The sequence below is a fragment of the Camelus bactrianus genome, chromosome 22 (genome assembly GCF_048773025.1).
Source record: "Camelus bactrianus isolate YW-2024 breed Bactrian camel chromosome 22, ASM4877302v1, whole genome shotgun sequence".
Taxonomy (NCBI): domain Eukaryota; kingdom Metazoa; phylum Chordata; class Mammalia; order Artiodactyla; family Camelidae; genus Camelus; species Camelus bactrianus.
The window spans coordinates 22,971,952-22,991,492 of record NC_133560.1 but is presented as its reverse complement, the minus strand read 5'-3'; the positions used below and the strand labels follow the sequence as shown (position 1 = coordinate 22,991,492).

The 19,541-nt window shown below is 47.5% G+C and overlaps 1 protein-coding gene across 2 annotated transcripts; it reads left to right on the top strand.

Annotated features, from left to right (window-relative positions):
- Positions 1-742: 742 nt before the first annotated feature.
- ZNF333 (zinc finger protein 333) lies at positions 743-18,575 on the top strand. Of its 2 annotated transcripts, XM_010954262.3 has the most exons (12): positions 743-868; positions 3,795-3,838; positions 5,058-5,181; positions 5,630-5,725; positions 6,944-7,026; positions 8,678-8,794; positions 9,990-10,077; positions 12,372-12,460; positions 13,055-13,181; positions 13,599-13,694; positions 14,266-14,342; positions 14,835-18,575. In XM_010954262.3, exons 2-12 carry the CDS (start codon positions 3,836-3,838, stop codon positions 15,930-15,932), a joined length of 1,998 nt encoding a protein of 665 aa, XP_010952564.2. In that variant the 5' UTR covers positions 743-868; positions 3,795-3,835; the 3' UTR covers positions 15,933-18,575. The 2 variants fall into 2 exon arrangements, with proteins under 2 accessions (XP_010952564.2, XP_045372044.2); XM_045516088.2 differs by lacking the exons at positions 743-868; positions 3,795-3,838; positions 5,058-5,181; positions 5,630-5,725; positions 6,944-7,026 and adding an exon at positions 7,150-7,442.
- The last annotated feature ends 966 nt before the right edge of the window (positions 18,576-19,541 follow it).

Sequence of the window (19,541 nt, the reverse complement as noted above, 5' to 3'; positions counted from 1 at the left end):
ATGACTGTATAAAGAAGCTTGGTATATTTATACAATGGAATACTCTTCAGTGATGAAGAAGAATAAAATAATGCCACTTGCAGCAACATGGTTGAACCTGGAGATCACCATTCTAAGTGAAGTAAGCCAGAAAGAGAAAGAAGAATACCATATGATATCACTTATATGTGGAATCTAAAAAAAAAGGATAGAAATGAACTTATTTACAAACCAGAAATAGACTCACAGACATAGAAAACAAACTATGGTTACTAAAGGGGAAGTGTGGGGGAGGGATAAATTAGGAGTTCAGGATTAACATACACACACTACATAAAAGAGATAAACAAGGACCTACTGTGTAGCACAGGGAACTATATTCAATATCTTATAATAACCTATAATGGAAAAGAATCCGAAAAAGAATATATATATGTATAACTGAATCACTTTGCTGTACACCAGAAACATAATACTGTATACCTACTACACTTCAACACAAAAAACATTGAACATCCCAATGTGCCAGCGAGACCACGCCTCTCCTCAATCCCCGCCCATTCAGCTTAAGCCCGGTCTTTAGACCAGTTCATCTGGAGTACACCCCGCCCCTAACCCCACACTCCTGGTCTGGTCCGACTCCACCCCAGAGCCTAAGCTCACTCCCACTTGGAAGGAAACTAAAATTTCTCCTCCGAGGTTGGATGAAGAAGGAGTTAACCTTTCCACCACTGCCTGAGAGTCGGAACCCCGGCTACTTCCGCTTCCGGCTGTTCTGAGACCGGAAGCGGAAGTGCGCAGCGGCGGCGGACGGCGGTGGCTGTGTGGGACGGCGTGGAGCGGCGCGGCGCGGCGCGTTGCGGTGGGAGTGTCTCCGGCTTGTCTGCAGGTGCGGCCCGGCCTCTCGGGAGGGCGGGGAGGGCTCCTCGGGCGCGGGGAGCAGCTGGAGCGCTGAGGACGGCTGCCCGGGCTAGGGTGCTTCCTCCCCGCGGTCGCCCCGGGGCCGGGATGGGGCCCCCACAGCTCGGTTCTGCAGCCGGGCTCCCCCTGCCCAGTCTGTCGCCCTTGGGTCCCCCTTATTCGGGCAGAGGGCTGTCATCCAGCTATTGAAAGGGAAATCACGAAGTACAGTCTAGGTCCTGCAGCAAATGAATGGTGACGTTGGCTGGCCCCAGCACTCACTCGTCCTCCTTGATTTGTAGGCCTACCCAGTCTCCCTTATGCAGGATAACTGTTTACTAATACATCACGTTTTATTTCATACTACATTTCATATTATCTAGCTCTGCAGATGAAAAGTTAAATCTGAGTCTACATACGCAAATTGGTTTGAGTGACTTCGCCTGTGAATTGTAATAATTGAATGTACTCTCTATAGAGGGATGAATTAGATGAGGTTTTTTTTTTTTTTGGTGACTGACGATTTGCAGTTCTTTAACTTAGGACCTGTTAGTTAAACTTGCGTTTCCCTTCCCTTTCCTTTCCTTTCTCTTCCTTACTTCTTTTCCTTATTCTTTTGACAGTGCTTTTAATTTGTGACTTTTACTTTGTGAGTATCAGTTTTCTTCATTGCAAGGGGAGCGTGTCTTAAGAAATCCATTTCTCTTGTCACAAGCCTTGTTAACATCAAGGAACAGTAAGACTGTTCAGTTCTTTTCCAGTTGGCTCCATCCTATAAATCACCATAAAGCTTCAAAACATGGGGGCTCCGGGAAAAAGATGACACAAACTTTATTAGTACTGGAAATTGAAGTTGAGTTGGCTGTAAATGGGATGTCTTTTTTTAATATTAGGGTTTTAAGGCTCACTTCTTTTTTTTAAAAAAATCTTTTTATTAAGTACCTTTTACATTTCTCAATCTCACTTTAGCTTATTCTTTTTTGAGAGGGGGAAGGTAATTAGGTTTATTTGTTTGTTTGTTTGCTTTAATGGAAATACTAGGCATTGAACCCAGGACCTCATGCATGCCGAGCAAGCTACACAATGTCACTGTGCTAGACCCTCCCCTGTAAGGCACACCTCTTTTTAATTTAATTTATTTTATTTATTTATTTTATTTATTTAATTTATTTATTTATTTATTTGTTTATTTATTTATTTATTTATTTATTTATTTATGGGGTAATTAGCAAGGGCTCACTTCTAATGAGAAATGAGGGGAAAAAATTAATTCTGGAGAAAAACATCTGATTTCAATGTAATGAGTGAGGTGTTTGTTTTCAAAGAGAATTCATGTCCCACCTTGCCTTTTTAGAAAGAATTAATGTTTCTTAAAGATACCTGAAACCTAATGTTGTGATTTTTGTTATATGGACAGGCATTTTAAGTCATTTTCAGTTTTGACTTCTGTGCTGTTTTGTGTGCTTGTATGTGAGTGTGGGGCGCAGGCACGTGCCTTCTTAGTCTAGCCATACTGAATTATTCTTGGGGAGTGCTGATTGTTTGCCATATTTTCCTTTGGTGTGCCCTCAATGAGCCAGGCTCTGCATAGGGAAAACAATGCAACCAAAATAGATACTGTGCTCACCCATGTGGAGGCTTTTTTCTAGCTGGGAAGACAGATTTTAAATGAATAATGACAAGGGTGATATAGAGACACAGAACAGAAGAAGCTGAGGAGGAGGTCAGGCAAAATGTCTTAAAAGGGACAAATGTTTGAACCTAAAAGAGGGATTATATGTAACTAGACAAGGGAGCAGGCTGTGGAGTGGGAGTGGGGAGATTTGAAGGAACATGAGAAGCACAGTGCATCAGGCAGTGCAAAGCCTGGCGTATTCCAGGAGCTGAGGAAAGACAGGGAGAGCTAAGATACAGAAGACAAAAGTGTGGAGTGAAGGAGCCAGGTGGAAAGGAAGGCAAAGCCCTGAAGGTCATGGTTAACGTTGGACCTCGTTCTAAGGCCACTGGGAAGCCACTGAATCAGAGTTTTAAGTAGGGGTGGAATATGATTTTGTGATTTAAACAAAACACCAGCTTTTGGATTGAGCATGGAGTTTGGGCTGGACAAGAATGAATGCAAAGTCCACATGTAGGAGCTTGAGTAAGTTCAAGTCTCAGATGGCCGTGGAAGTGGGAAAGTTGGAATGTTTGAGACGCGTAGGAGGTAGAATTGAGAGTGTGGTGATTGATGTAGTCTCTACCACGTGATGCAGAGTAGGGGGTGGCAAACCATGGCCTGCGCGCCAAATATGCCCCAATGCTGGTTTCTGTGAATAAAATTTTATTGGAACACACGTGTTTATGTGTTCTCTGTGGCTATATTTGTGCTACAACCACAGTGAAATAGTGGCAATACAGATCATATAGCCCCCAGATCCTTAGACATTTTGCTATCTGGCCTTTTACAGAAAAAATTTGCCAACCTTTAATACAGAAAGTACTTAGTAGGCGTCACGTGCTGTGCTGGTGGCAGGATTTGGAGTCCTGAAAAAAGTGGACACAGGTCTATACTTCGAGAGTTTACACTGTATTCGGAGCGAGGCAAACTCACCTAAACAAATAAATATGGAAGTCACAACTTGGTAAGGGCAGTGGAGGAAAAGGAGAGGGTGTTAGAGGTGTTTTGAGGGGACATAAGAGGAGAAACGATCCTTTTATTAGGTGGGAGGAACCAGTAGAAGAGGTCAGGGGCTGTGGTGTGAAAGGTGGCTCGGGGCCCAACATGCTGCTTATTGAGATAATTTCCATGTATCGCTGTTTTGCTTGGCTGTCCTGCTGGTGGCCTACAAAAATGGGGTTACCTGTGCCAGACACCTGCTCGGTGTTCTGCTTCCACCCTCATTTCTTCTTTTACCTCCATGTCTCTTTTATTGCAGGGAGGATACTTACTGAAACTTTAAACCCTGGCGCTGGTGTCATGGTGAGGAGGAAGGGGGAGTCGGGATGGTTGGGGGGGTGGACAGTTATGTACTCTGGGCCCTGTCCCCTCTCTCCCTGCCCCCCTCCCCAACTGAGGAAGAAAGGGAAGGGGAAGTGTGGGGCATCTTTAGCCCTGCCCCTCGGGACCTGACAACCTCCTTCAATGCCTGACCTCCGGAGGGAACTGGCTTGGGAGGAGGGTGCCCCCAAATGCTCCACGACTCTGGGCCTAATTCTGGAGTCTGGCTGCATGCAGGGCTCCTTCAGAGCCGGGGCTGTCCCTGCCATGCCTTGTGAGACCTCCTGAAAACACGCATGGATATATAAAAATAAAATTAATTAAAGTCCCAACAAAATGAAAAATTCAGTTTCTCAGTCAGCCAAGCTGTATGTCTCAAGTGCTCAGCAGCCTTTCTGGAAAGGTGCTGGTGGCTGCCTTTTTGGAAGGTATGGGCATTGGCCATTCCCACCGTCACGGAGAGCTTTATCAGACAGTGCTGTTCTAGAGACTCTGAGATTAAAAGGTCATGAAGTTTCTCAGATGCAGTGGAAGTCCTGTTTTAACAGGCATAAAAGATGACTTATGTATGTCTTATATATGTCTGCGGAGGTGTCCTAGGGACTTCATGAATATTAAAAGGTCAAGCCCAAACGTTTGATGCCTTGTGGAGAAGGTAGAGCTCAGTGTAGAGCACGTGCCTAGTAGGCATGAGGCCCTGGGTTCAATCCCCAGCACCTCCATTTAAATAACTAAATAAGTAAACTTAATTACCTTCCCCTCAAACAAACAAACAAACAAACAAAAAACTTTTGATAACTTAAATAAGGAGTTTAGGTAAAGGTCTTTAAAGCTGAGATCAGGCTCTGTCTTCACTGGTTAGTGGAGCAACAAAGAGCCAAAGCTTATACTTCCAGGTTTGTCCAGATGTTAAAAGAAAGTAATTATTTTTGGCTGGGCACGCCATATGATCTCCCTTTAGCAACTCCTCAGTTCTGCCCTTAGCACAAAAACAGCCATAGAGATACACGAATGGGTGTGGCTGTGTGCCAGTAAAACTTTATTTACACAAACAGGGAGCAGGCTGGGTTTGCCCAGCCCTGCTTTGGAGAGAGCACTCTGTCTGTCCTTAAAGTGGGTCTGCCCGCCCCAGTGATAACCGCCCGTCCTACAGAATGGTGGGGGTGGTCCTTGCTGAGCCGGAATATATGTGCTGCCTTAGGAATCAGTCACCTTGGAGGATGTGGCAGTGGGGCTCATGCAGGAGTGGGCGTTGCTGGATGATGCTCGGAGGAAACTGTGCAGATACGTGCTGCTGGACAACTGCAGGACCCTGGCTCCCAGGGGTAAGGCTGGCACTGCTCTGATCCTTCCTGTACGCAGGCGTCAAATGCTTTTTAGGTGCCTGCCATGTGACCACAAAGTTGCCGTGTGGATTTCGTAGGATTTGATGTTCACTGGCTTCCCCGGGATAACAGCTCCATGTATTGCGTCCACTTAATTCTCTCCGTTGTCAGGACCTGTGTGGGTCCCACTGAGCTTGGTCTTGGGCTTGGGGACTCAGAGAGCCTCAGCTCCATGGGGCAGAGAGGAGGGTGTTTGCGGTTTGGGCCCTTGTGAGAGAAACTCACTGAGTTCATTAGATATTGGACGTGATCACTTAACTATCCCGAATACTTGCTCAGGGTCAGGAACTGAGGCCCAGGTGGAAGGCGGGCAGGCTGGAGAAGCATATATTTTCCTCTGCAAGCCCTCCCTCCCTCCCTCAGCATGTGTGTCTTTTTCCTCGAGCAGGGACTTCACCATGCAAACCCAGTCTGGTCTCCCAGGGGGCACTGAGAGAAGAGCTGAGGGCAGTGGAACGAGGCATTCTCTGCACCACGGGTGAGGGTGAGTACCAGGGGTGTAGGGTGTTGTGACCCACCCAGTCCGGGGGTTGGTACTGCTGGGAAGTGTCAATTTGAGAGCATTTTCAAGGTTCTTTATTCTGAGGGGAAGTGAGGCTATTTGGGGTGAGTTCCTTTAGCTTTTCTTCTGTTTTTACTTTCTAACTGCCCTGTCACACTTACTGTTTGCCTCAGAAAAAGATCTGTTCTGATATCTGTCTCTTTTTTTTTAAATTGAGATATTCATATATTGTAAAATTCATCCCTTTAAAGTGTACATTCAGAGGTTTTTAGCTTACTCACAGAGTTGTGCAATAATCACTACTCTCTAATGCCAGAATGCTTCCATCACCTCAGAAAGAAGCCCTGTACCTGTTAGCAGTCACCCCCACCCCCCCAGCAGCACTAATCCACTGTCTGTCTCTCTGGATTTGCTTGTTCTGGACATTTCATAGAAGTGGAATCAACAACATTCGATCTTTGATATCTGACTTCTTTCCCTCAGCATCACGTTTTTGAGGTTCATCCATGTTGTAGCATGGAATGGTTTGTTCCTTTTTGAGGACGAACAACATTCCATCATGTGGATGGGCCGCATTCTGTTTTTCCATTCATCAGATGATGGGCATTTGGGTTGTTTCCCCTTTTTAGCGACTGTGAGTAGAGCTACTCTGAACATTTGTGTACAGGATTTTATGCAGGCATGTTTTCATTTCTCTGGGGTATATCCTTAGGAGCGGAATTGCTGGGTCATTTTATTTTTTTAACTTTCCAAAGAACTGCCAAAGTGCTTTCTAAAATAGGTGCACTATTTTGCCTTCTCACCAGCGGTGGATGCGGGTTCCGCTTTCTCCGTGTCACACACACTCATTGTACATTTCTTCTTTAAAGTGAACGTTTCTTTGTGTGTTCCCTACCTAATCACTTCTTACTTGTTTGTCAGATAACCCTCTCTTTCTGACAACATCAGTCTCAATCTTCATGGATTCTTCCGCTGGGGTAAAAAAACCCCTTATTTCCACCTCATTCCCATCACTGCCAATTTCCACACACAGCCCTGTTCCTCAGAGTCTCCCTTTGCTCACTGATAGCTTCTTCCCTTTCAGTGTTATCCCAAGTTTAGGGTCAGTACTAAAAAAAAGTACGTGTTGTGTGTGTCAATTTCATACCACTGCTTCTTTCTGAAAGAAGGTAATTTTTCTTTTTTTTCTATTTATTTTAGACTGGGAATCTCAGCTTAAACCCAGAGGGTCTAGTCCTGTGCAGGATGCCTTGGAGGCAGGTTCACCCCATGATTTGCAAATGGTAAGGTTCACGGATGATTCTTCATTCCCTCTCATAGGAGAAGTCGAGGCATACCTGAGTTGGAAATGCACACCAGGGCCAGGCAGACGTTTGAGCCAGGGCACTTCCTCAAGGACGTGAAGTGTCTGCAGGGAGCACCGGTGACTCATGAATGTGGGCAACCCCCACCTATGGCTTAAGATTCTCTCTTCCTGCAAGATTCCCCCGAGTAAACGTGTCCATCAGCGAGAGTCAGGCATCGATGGTGTGCAGTACGGTTTGCTCTCCAGCAGCGACCAGAGACGTGCTGCCTGTTAGAGACGCCCTGGGAAAGTTACAGGTGTGAGAAAGCCCAGTGGTGGAGCCTGCACTGTCCTCAGAGAACAAGGCACACCTCTGAAAACGATGAAAACGTGCCCCCAGTGGCATGGATGTTGGTGAGCTTTTCGTCATCATCCTCTCCTTGTCAGGGGCAAACTCTGCCTGGAGAGGAGGCAGCTGATGATTTAACTGTGGTGGGAGAGGCTCCTGGAGGAGCTGGAACTGCAGGAGGGAGGGCTACTCTGATTGTAAGGAACATGGGAAAGTTGTCAGGGATCCCAACACCCAGCTCCTGGAGGCTGTGGTTTCACCTCTTTTGTCTTCTGTTGGATCCACCGTGCCCACCCCAGCAGTGCTCAGTAGGTATATGTTGAACAAATAGGCTGAACCCCTAAAAACCTTTTCTTCAAGAAGAGTAATCTGTTTCAGAATTATTCAGTTCAGAACATTTGTCTCAAAATGGTACCACGGACTCTTTCTGCCATCTTTCCGTTCCTCAGTAGACAAAAAAAAAAAGTGCCCGCAGGATTTTAATTTCTGGAGGTGACTGAGTGGTGATGTGGAGAGGTTGGGTCCACAGAGAAGGTTTTTGTGACTTACATTTCCTGAGAAGAGAGCGCTTGCCACACCACACAGGGCCACATGGGAAAGCACCAGGGTCCGTCAGGAGGCAGACGGGAGTGAGGAGGGTGTCTAGGCCAGAGCTTTATTGGGGTTTCTGCAGGAAAGGCAAGGCAGAACAGGGTGAACAGAATAGGATTGGTGAGTTTGAGTAATTCTGGGGACCTTGGGGCAAAGGGGCTGTCCCCAGTTGTCTGGTACCTGGCCTGGGTGATTTGTTGGGGGAGGAATATTGGCTTGGTGTGTGAGCACTAAATAAAGAAGGTGGCTCAGGGTGTGGGCTGTGGATCACAGGGGAGATGTAAACACCCGTGGCCATGAGTTTGGGCCTGTGATTGGTGGATGCCAAATAGACAAATGCAGACTCTTAGAAACCAGAACAGCATTCATGTTCAGAGCCAAGGCAAGGGCTCCCAGCCTTTCTACAGAATCCTTTCTAGCAACATGTCCTGCAGCTCCTCCGAGGGCTTGTGGCCTAACCTCCAGCCAGGGCCCCCCAGAACCAGAAGGAGGTCGGTCTGTTTCCAGGTCTCTAGCATAATCCATCCTCTAAGACCCTCATTGGTGGCTGGCGCCCACAGTGTAGGAACGGGTGTCACCAGGTCTGAAACTGCCAGACCCACATTCCCCAACTTCTGATGGCACTGACCCCAAACTTAGGGTCTCCGAGGGTGAGAAGGGCCTTGAGGTCACCTCTGTCCTGCTCAGCACCCTGCACGCCTTTCCCCAGGGATCAGGGCTGGACCTGAGGATGCAGATCAGGCCCGCGATGGGAGCGAGGGGAGCACCTCCAACTCCAGAGGACCGGTCAGCCCTCCGGGAGTCACCTTGGTCTTCTGGATACACAGTAAGCCTGAAAAGTGGTTTGCCAGGAGGGCCCCAACCCCGGCCAGGAACGCCTGGGGTTCAGGATTTCTGTGAGTGCGGAAGTTGGAGGGAGGGAGGAATCTAGGGCCAACTCTTGGGAACTGGGGACATGCTGGCGGTCCGGGCTTAGCTCCTGGTAAGAACTACTGAACAAGCGTTTCTGTATTGAATGCAAATATCCCCAGTGTGATGTCGGGCCCAGAGCAGTCCTAGGGGAGGGGCTTGCACCTGGGGCCTAGGCCCTGCCTCTCTGGGTCCAGCTCTTTTCCCCTCCAATTCTTCCACCCTCATTTCCCCCCAGTTCATGGCCAGGAAGCCTACAGCAATGAGTGAGTCCTGTGACCCAAGGGCTGGGCCAGGAGTGTCCAGGCTGTAACAGAGCCCTTGGCTTAGGGCCTTGTGTTTTTGTACTGAGGTGGGGAGAGTTACAGAGAAGGACACTTTAAGGTGTGCTTTGAGCCCTGCCCTGAGGAGAAGGGGCCTCGTCTCACCTGTCCCTGCCCATCACCTGCTCTGAAGGCCCTGCCCTTCCCGCCCACCACCAATTCCTGCCAGCTTTTCCTCCAAAATATAAACCTACCTCTGACTGCTCCTCCTGGCCCTAGTGTCACCACCCTGCCCAGAGCCCCCATTAGTTCTCCTGGACCCCCGGGAACTGCTCTGGACAGGCGCCAGCTGCCACTGGGTCCCACCCTGGACACAGAGACCAGAGGCATCCCTTAGAAATGCAAGTCAGTTGGAACACCTTTCTGGAGGGAGTGGCCGGCGGTATAGGAGAGTCCTTTCTCCCACACAGGGCTTCCATGTGGGAATAATTTACACCTCCCCTCATTTGCAGGGGTCCATCTCTGTATCCTCTCTCTACACCTTCATCTGCTGGCCACCCCCTGCCCCTGTTTGCTCCAGCGTTTCCCCCACTGCTGGAGGCTACGCAGAGGAGGCCTCCTCTACCAGGGCCCCCTATCTCCGTTCCATCTTGGAATTGAAATTCTATGACAGTGATGAGCTTTGTATTGAAGAATTGTCAGTCTGGACCAGGTAAACAGGTCATGTCCCTCCTTTTATTAGTATGTTCCCCAAAGCAGGGCCAGCCATGCAGAGTCAGTCCGGGTGAGCAGGTGTGAGCGGATCCCACTGACTGTGTGACTCTCCTCTGTTCCCGTCACTCTGTCCAGGGGCCGAAGGTGGCTGTGCAGATTCAGAGGGTGGCCACGCTGGAGCCTGTGCGGGGCCTCCCCAACCTGTGGGTGGCCGGAGGTTGTGGTGAGTGAGCGCTGGGTGGAACTGGCAGCCGCAGGGCCCCCGCTCCTGTCCTGTGTCTGGGAATTTGCATCCTGCTGCCTTTTCCTTTGACTGTAGTCACTGCCATGCGTCAGGGAGAGGACACAGGAAGTCATTGCTCATTATCTGTATGCAAGGGGAAGGGCACTTTCTAAGGATTGTGGGCTGGGATTCTTTTTTTTTTTTTTTTTTTTTTTGGTCTCAGATCCTTTTGTTAGGAAAGAGCAGACCCCACTCAGCTATGGCAATGGCCAGATCTCTTTTTGGGCACAGTTAAATTCTTCCCTGCGCAATCACATCCATGCTGAAGGTTACAATTTGAATTGACTATAAACAGCACATGTTTGAACTGAGCTTTAAAACAAAAAATGAGGTTGAAAGCCACATCTCCTGAGATGTGGGGGAAAAAGTTAATTCTGGAGGACAAATTACATCTTAGCTTTAATTGCAAGGCATTGGTTTCCTTCCATCTTGCCTTGGAGTGAGAGAAATAAACTTTGTTTCTCAACAAGATCATCCAGTCTTAGATTTGGAATCTGTACCAGATCACGGACAGGAAGTAATTTTTAGGTTTGGGTTATATGTCACTCTCCTGTGTATTTTTGGTAAGCCTTCTGTGCCAGGCCCTGCTGTGAAGTCCTCTTGAAGTCCTTGGAGTACTCTGTACTCCTGAAGTACTCTAGAAGTGACACTGTCACCCGGTGGGGAGATGGGCACTGGAAACAATGGCAGACAGGACGCTGATACCCTCCCCTGCAGAGCTGGCAGTGTGGCTGGGCTGGGCTATCAGGTTTTTTTTTTTCATTGAGGTATAGTCAACTTACAATGTTGTGTTAGTTTCTGGTGTACAGCATAGCGATTCAGTTTTATATATATATTCCTTTTCATATTCTTTTTCATTATAGGCTATTACATGATACTGAATATAGTTCTCTGTGCTATACAGTAGGACCTTGCTGTTTATCTGTTTTACATGTAGTGGTTTGTACTCCTGAACTGCAAGTTTATCTCTCCACCCACCTTCTCCCCCTGGTAACCATAATTTTGTTTTCTCTGTCTGTGAGTCTGTTTTTATTTTGTAAATATGTTCATTTGTATCATTTTTTAGGTTCCACATATAAGTGATATCCTATGACATTTGTCTTTCTCTTTCTGAGTTACTTTACTTAGTATGACAGTCTCTACGTCCATCCATGTTGCTGCAGATGGCATTTTTTACGGCTGAGTAATACTCCACTGTATGTATGTATGTATGTATACGTGTGTGTGTGTGTGTGTGTACACATATACCACAACTTCTTTATCCAGTTATCAGTCGATGGACATTAGATTGCTTCCATATCTTGGCTGTTGTAAATAGTGCTGCTGTGAACATTGGGGTGCATGTATCTTTTCAAATCAGAATTTCCCCTGGATATATTTGGTGGTCAGATTTTAAAATGGAGACCAGAGGGCAGTGGAAACATATAACAGGAGGGCTTTATCTTGGGGGGCAGAGAGGAACTGTGGGAAATGTGAGTTTAGACCAGAGTCTCAACCACAGCACTACTGACACTGGGGCTGGGTCATTCTCTGCGGTGGGGCTGACCTGTGTGCTGTGGGATGTTTAGCAGCATCCCTGGCCTCCACTCACTGGCCTCCAGATACCACCTCCCTCTGTCTTAGTTTGCCGGGGCTGCCATAACAAACTGCCACAGACTGGGTGGCTTAAACAACAGAAATTTGTTTTCTCACAGTTTTGGAGGACAGTAGTCCAAGATCAAGGTGCTGGCAGGGTTGGTTTCTTCTGAGGGCTGCGATCTGTTCTAGGCATCTCTCTTTGGCTCGTGGATGTCCATCTTCTTCCTGTGTTTTCCCTCTGTCCGTGTTTGTGTCCAAACTTCCTTTTCTTATAAGGACACCAATCATTGGATTAGGACCTACCCTACTGACCTCCTTTTAATTTAATGACCTCTTTAAAGACCCTGTGTCCAAATACAGTTATTTTCTGAGATACTGGGGTTAGCACTTCAACATATGAAGCTTTGGAGGGACACTATTCAGCCCATAACATCCTAGACATGACATCCAAGAATGTCTTCAGATGCTATGGACTCTCCCCTTCAAATTCGTATATTAAAGCTCTGACCTCCCATGTATTGGACTCTACTGGAGACCGGGCTTCAAGGGAAGGTAATTAGGGTTAAATGAGGTCATAAGGGTGCAGTCCTGATCCCGAAGAACTGATGTCCTCACTGGGCCAGCCCAGTCCCTCAGGGCCCCCTCTTCTCCTGTAGGTCTGCCCACTCAGGACCCCGCCTGGCCCCAGGAGGTGAGCACAGGGGGTGAAGCTGTGGCTCCTGGGGTACTGACCGCCTGTCTGCAGGTGAGTAAGAAATCCTTAGCCTTTTTCTTGCTTTGCCTCCTTGTCCCCTCCCCCTGTCTGGGAGCTTCTCGTCCCCTCAGCTGGTCTCCAGGCTTCCAGGCACTGGGCTTCTAGCAGTGGGGAGGCAGTGACCACACTCCCTCATCCAGGCCTTCCCTGGGGAACTGGGGGCCATGTTCAGCTGAGCAGCAGGAGGGAAAGCAGGGTGAGGATGTGAGCTGTCCTTGTCTCACAGTCGTCAGTCTCCCAAGAGCAAACGGTGTCTTTTACCAAGTGTCCTCCTTCTGCCTGCAGCACACTCAGGTCCGCTGGGCCCTGGAGCTGGAGGGTCCTAAGCCCTGACGTGAAGTTGAGGTCCTTTGCTGCCACACCTCGGGATGCTGTCTTTCGGGAGGGAAGAGTAGATGGAGAAGGGTTCTGGTTCTGAGGCTTGAGCCAAGAGACCTCAGAACCCTGTCTGAAAATCCTCTGTGTGGGGTGGGGTTGGAGTTTTCCCTTCCCCAGGCCTGCAAGCCGCCCACCATCCTCTTGAGTACTGGGGGGGGGGGGTGGCCCCTGACTGAGCTGGAGTGGGTGGGTGTGCGTGCATTTTAGGAACCAGTCACCTTTGCCGATGTGGCTGTGCTATTCACACCAGAAGAATGGCTGTTTCTGGACTCTGCTCAGAGAAGCCTGTACAGAGACGTGATGCTGGAGAACTATAGGAACCTGGCCTCTGTGGGTAAGGCCGGCCTTGGTGCTTCATCCACACACTCCCGCGGCCTCGGTGCGTTCCTGGTATGATGATGGTTTGGGAAACTGAGAGGTGAAGAGACAGACGAGTCCTGTCCTCGTGGTGCTTATAGTCTAGTGGCTTCCCTGCGGAAATGAAGGTCTATCTGCTATTTCTGGGCTTCTCAAGTCCACCCCTGAGTCAGGCCCCAGGTTTTGGGGACTGGAGAGTCCCAGTGTCCTCCGGGGCCCATTGAGGGAGCCTGTACTTTGGTTCCTTAGTGAGAGACCTCGGCTGTGCCATCAGAGTGGAGGTGCTGTCATTTTGCTGTTCCCACCTCCAGGGCCCCTAAAGACTCCAGAATATAGGCCCCCATCTCATGGCAGGCACGGTCTGCTCACCCCCTGCATCTTTCCGCACGAGCAGGAGATCAACTCTGCACACCCAGTATGTTCTCCAATTTGGAGCCAAGAGAGGAGCTCTGCATCACCGAGAGAGGGCTCTTCCCAGGAGCCCATGCAGGTGAGCATCCAGCAGATTAGGGGAGCACCGGCTTTGATGGGGAGGGAGAAGTGTTAGATTTGGAAACTGTCGGGAAGAAGAACCGCTTTCAGCGCCCTTGGTGGGGAAGGCTGTTTGGCTGAGCTCCCTTAGTAAATTCCACTTTCTTTCCTCTTTCCATTCCCTGTTCATCTCTAATACCTTGCTCTGGTTTCATGGACAGATCATCCTACCTCCTTTTCACACGTAGCATTTCCGTGTGTATATTTCGTCCAGTTCCTCCCCACTGAGTGTTCTTACTAGTGCTTTTTCTCAACATCAGTCCCGATTTTCATAGAACCCTTTCTTAGCAAATTATTTACTATCTCCATTCATCGTTTCTGTGATTAGGTAACTCCTCACATAGCCAAACACCTTAAAATTTTCCTTTGCACTTTGATACGTTCCTCCTCTTCACAGCTTCTTCCTATACTAACAATCAGTGTTTAAAAAAAAAATCTGCATGTGCCTAGATTACTTTATAGGTCATCTCGATTCCACAGTTTCCTTCTCTGTGCACTTAATATCCCTGTCTCCCCTTAATTCATTCCAGAACCTCAACTTCAACCCCAAGACTCAGTTCCTAACCAAGATTTTTTTGCGGGGATTCCATCCTTTGGCATGAAAGGGGTAAGGTACCAAGGGGCTGTTCTTGGTCCTGCGCAGAAGGGAAAGCCCAGGGCGGCTGTGGGTTAGAAGCAAAGCCCAGGAGCCCAGAGGGAGTCAAGGCAAGCGGGACTCGTCCAAGTGAAAGCTGTTTCTTGGGAGAGTCTGTGATTGGCACGAACTGGGGGAAAACTCTAAATGTAGGGCAAGACGTGTCTTCACAGAGCCCCCACAGCTAACCATCTTCGTAAATCTGACCTAGATGTAGAGCACTGAAAGTTTAGTTTAGCCTTAAACAATTCAGAAAAAGTTTACATCTAAGAGGCCCCATGAAAGACACTCTGTGGTGGAGCGCCTGCCTGGAGGAACTCAGGGCGGCAGTGGTGTAGACTCACTAAACTGGCAGAGGTGGCAGCTGTAGGAGAGTCTGTCTCCTCCACGCAGTTCGCCTGGGGGAGGATATAGTAGCCGTGAATGCAGTAAAGCCTCTGGTCTCCCGTTCTCCTCAATTGACAGGACCAACCTCAGACTGGAGAAAAACTCTATAAATACAGTGAACTTGGGAAACCCTTCAACAGCATCAAACCACTTTTTCAGTACCAGGGGGTTCATGCTGGAGGGAGCCCCTGTGAATGCCGAGAGAGCGGGAAGTCCTTCTTCCAGACCGCTCACCTGGTGGTGCCTGAGAAGACCCGTAGCGGGGATAGAACCTTCGCATGTAACAAATGTGAGAAATCCTTCAGGTACAGCTCCGACCTCCTCAGGCACGAGAAGACTCACACGGCGGAGAAGTGCTTTGAGTGTCAGGAGTGTCGGCAGGCCTTCAAGTATTCCTCGAACCTGCGGCGACACCTGAGAACCCACACTGGAGAGAAGCCCTTTGAGTGCAGTCAGTGTGGGAAAACCTTCACGAGGAACTTTAACCTGATCTTGCACCAGAGAAACCACACGGGCGAGAAGCCCTATGAGTGCAAGGACTGCGGGAAGGCTTTCAATCAGCCGTCGTCGCTGAGGAGCCACGTGAGAACTCACACGGGAGAGAAGCCCTTTGAATGTGGCCAGTGTGGGAAGGCCTTCAGGGAACACTCGTCGCTGAAGACGCACCTGCGGACCCACACCAGAGAGAAGCCGTACGAATGCAGCCAGTGTGGGAAGCCCTTCCGGACGAGCACGCACCTGAATGTCCACAAGAGGATCCACACGGGGGAGAAGCTGTACGAGTGTGCCACCTGCGGGCAGGTCTTGAGCCGCCTCTCCACCCTTAAGAGCCACATGCGGACCCACACGGGAGAGAAGCCCTACGCGTGCCAGGAGTGCGGGCGAGCCTTCAGCGAGCCCTCGTCCCTCAGGAAGCACTCGAGGACCCACACCGGCAAGAAGCCCTACGCATGCCAGGAGTGCGGGCGGGCCTTTGGTCAGTCCTCGCACCTGATCGTGCACGTGCGGACCCACACGGCGGGGAAGCCCTACGCGTGTAACCAGTGTGAGAAGGCCTTCCGGCACAGCTCCTCGCTTACCGTGCATAAGAGGACTCACGCCGGGAGGGAGGGCGTCAGGATGGGCGGCCTGCCTTTATCAGCTTCGCTTCCCTACCGTGGGCCGCTTGCTGATTAACTTCCAGTTTGTAAAAAACGCAAACTTTCAGGGCTGTAATCATCTCTCCTAGTGCTTGTTTAGCGACATCACACCTTTCAATGTGTATTTTCATTTTGGTTTAATTCTCCATATTGTCTTAGTTTCCATTCTCACTTATTCTTTGATGCATGTGTTAAATGGAATTAGATTTTAAATAACAGTTCCTGGGGATATTTTTATAGAGGTGTAAATCACACTGAAGATGCATAAGTCTTAAGTGTACATTTGGATGAGTTTGACAGAGGTATACACATGTGTGATCCACACCCCGTTCAAGATACTGTTGCTCTCATTCTGGAAAGTTCCTGCATGTATGTGGGTATTTTTAAAGTTGCCTTCCTGTTGTTGCTTTCTCATTTAATTACGCTATGAGCAGAGTGTGTGGTTTTATGTTGTTGAATGTTAAGTATTTGTGGAGATTTGCTTTTAGGTCTAGTGTGGCATGTCTTGCTACTTGCCTACCAGATTTGTCCCTTCTTACTTACAAAAGCACCTAGGTTTTTTTCTGTTCAGATTGGGAATGTGCACTATTAAAAAAAAAAGCCCTTTATTTCCCTGTCCCTCTTGCCACCAGGGAGGCCACGCCCCCTAGTCCTGGCCAGTGTAAGTATGAGACATCATTGGGTGTGAGTCCTGGGAAAGATGTTGCGAAGGAATGGTTTCATTCAGTCAGAACCCTCTCCTTCTTGCCTTTTGTGCAAGCAGACCATGTCCAGTGCCAGAGGGGCCATCCTGTGACCATGAGAGTGAAAGCCAGAAGTGTGGCCGGAAGTCACAACCATCCTGGTTCCCCACTTGGCATCTTTGTGTGGCTGTACCAGTCCTGGGCTGTTTATTTCTGGACATCTTGTTATATAAAAAAGATATATTTCTTACTGGTACATGACACTGCATTTTTTTTTTGTGGGGGGGAGTCTGGGGGGAAGGCTGGGCTGGTTTTATTGTGGCTGAGTGCAGTCTCTAATTGATGCCCTTAGCATATGGTCAATTTTTATGAATGGTTGAAGTCAGTGTGTTGTATTCTACATGTGTCCACTAGATGGAGCATATTATTTGTATTTCAAAGTCTGCACATTTTATTTTATTTATTTTTCTTATTTTTTATTGAAGTGTAGTTGATTTACAATGTTAGTTTCAGGTGTACAGCAAAGTGATTCAGTTATACATATACATACACGTATATATATTTTCAGTGTCTTTTCCATTACGGCTCATTACAAGAAATTAAATATAGTTCCCTGTGCTATATGATAGGTCCTTGTTGTTTATCTATTTTAGATACAGTAGTGAAATGTCTACACATTTTAAAATACTGGTCTCTGTCTTAGTTCAGGCTGCTATAACAAAAATAGTATCAACTGAGTGGCTTATAAAGAACAGAATTTATTTCTTACAGTCAGAGTTCTGGAGGTTGGAAGTCCAAAATCAAGGCTGGCAGATTTGATGTCTGGTGGGGGCCTGCTTCCCGGTTGGTGGATGGCCATCTGCTTGCTGTGTCCTCCCGTGGCAGAAGGGGAGCAAGAGAACCCTCTGGGGTCTCTTTTATAAGGGCACTAATCCCCCCTCTTAACCTAATTACCTTCCAAAGGCCCCACCTCCTAACACCATCACCCTGGGGATTGGCTTCAGTATATGAATTTTGGGGAACACAAACATTCAGTCCTTAGCAGTCTCTGATCTGTCATTTACTGTGAAAGCTACATTAAACTCTCCCACCATGATTATGGGTTCCTGAATATATCTTGTAATTCTGTCAACTTAAACACTTATGTATTTTGAAGCAATGGAATTAAGTGAAAATATTTTTGACATTTTATAAGTTTCCAGAAAATTGTTCCTTTTATCTTAGAGTGACTATCTCTCTGTGAATATCCACTCATTCATCATCACAACGGCAAATAATTATTTAGAGCTTACTATTACTGGATAGTAGCTACTACCCTAAACTTTGCATCTTTGGAGTTATGTAGTCCTCACAATGACACTTTTGAGGAAGGTACTGTTATCCCCAATTCACAGATGAGGAAACTGAGGCCCGGCAAGTTGAGGTGAGTTAACCAAGGTCATGCAGATGTTAAGGGACAGAGTCTGGCTCCAAGATCCATGCTCTCTAGAGCTTCACTCCTGGGGCCATTCTCCATTTTTACCTGTACATACAGGGATCTATTTTTGTGTTTTAATATTCTTTAATTGAGGTATAACTTATGTAAAAGTTCATAAGTGTTAGTGTACACCTGAATGAATTTTATATATGTCTACACCACCCACATCAAGATACAAATATTTTATCTCCCCAGAAGGTTCCATTGGGTCCTACCCCAGTCAATAATAAGCCCCATCCCCATAGGTAACCAGTGTTCTGACTTCTATCACCTTAGTTTTGTTTTTCCTGTTCAGAGAAATAGAACCACACAGTATGCCCTCTTGTGCCCGGTGTTTTCACTTAATATAGTGTCCATGAAATCAAGTCTTTGTCACTTTATCAGTAGTTTATTCTCTTTTAAAATTGCTATGTAGTATCCCATTGCCCGAATATACTGCAGTTTAAAAACTCTATTCTGTTTATGGACATTTGGGTTCTTCCCGGGTTTTGCTCTTATGAATAAAGCTGCTGAGAATGTTTGTGTGCAAGTCTTACTGTGAACGTATGTTCTCAGTTCTCTTGGGTATAAACTTTGGAGTGGAATTGCTGGGCAAGTGTTGGGTAGGGTAGCTTTAGCATCAGTAGATATTGCCAAACAGTCTTCCAGAGTGGCTGGAACAATTTATACTTCCATCATCAATGAATGGAAGTTTCATTTGTTTGACAATGTGGTGCTGTCAGTTTAATTTTAGCTGTATTAGTGGGTAAGTGGTTTCTTGTGTTTTAATTTGCCTCTTTTTTTTTTTTTTTTTTTTTGGTGAACAATGATGTGGTTAGATTGTTGCCATGATAATTTTGCCCGTCCCTCTACGTACGTCTCTTTTTGATGTGACTTTGATGCTCCTTAAGAGGTGGAGTTTACTTTCCTACCCCTTGAAGATGAGCTCGATCACATGACTTTCTTTGGCCAATGGAACATTATTAAGCATGATAGAAACAGGCTTGAAACACACATTGGCCTTTGCCCTCTAAATTTTGGCTGTGGCTAGACTCTTGAGAGCAGAGTGTGAAGCAGTCTGGGCCAGCCTCCTATAGGATGGGAGACCACATGGGGAGAGAGGCTTTGCTGATCGTCAGCACCAATCGTCAGGCAAGCAAGTGAGGCCCTCTTAGACCATCTGACCCCGGACAAGCCACCAGGTGACTGAAGGTGCATAAATGACCCTGGGCACCAGAACTGCCAAGCTGAATTCAGCTCAGATTGCTGATTCACGGAATTATGAGCACACAACGGTGGTTAGGTAGCAGTAGATAACAGACACAGAAGTTAGTGTCAGAAATAGGATGTTGTTGTCACGAAAACTTAAAATAGGCATTGACTTTAAAACTCAGCAGCAAGAAAGCAGCTTAATGGCTGGAAATACAAGAAAACTGCCACTAGATGTTAGAAGAAGGCTATGTAGTTATTTGGGAGGGAAACAACTGGCAAAAAATGTCTGCGGTAC

Coding starts and splice junctions, on each gene's coding strand:
- ZNF333 (XM_010954262.3), top strand. Junction 10,078..12,371: donor GTGGGTGGCCGGAGGTTGTG/GTGAGTGAGCGC, acceptor CTTCTCCTGTAG/GTCTGCCCACTCAGGACCCC. Junction 12,461..13,054: donor TACTGACCGCCTGTCTGCAG/GTGAGTAAGAAA, acceptor CGTGCATTTTAG/GAACCAGTCACCTTTGCCGA.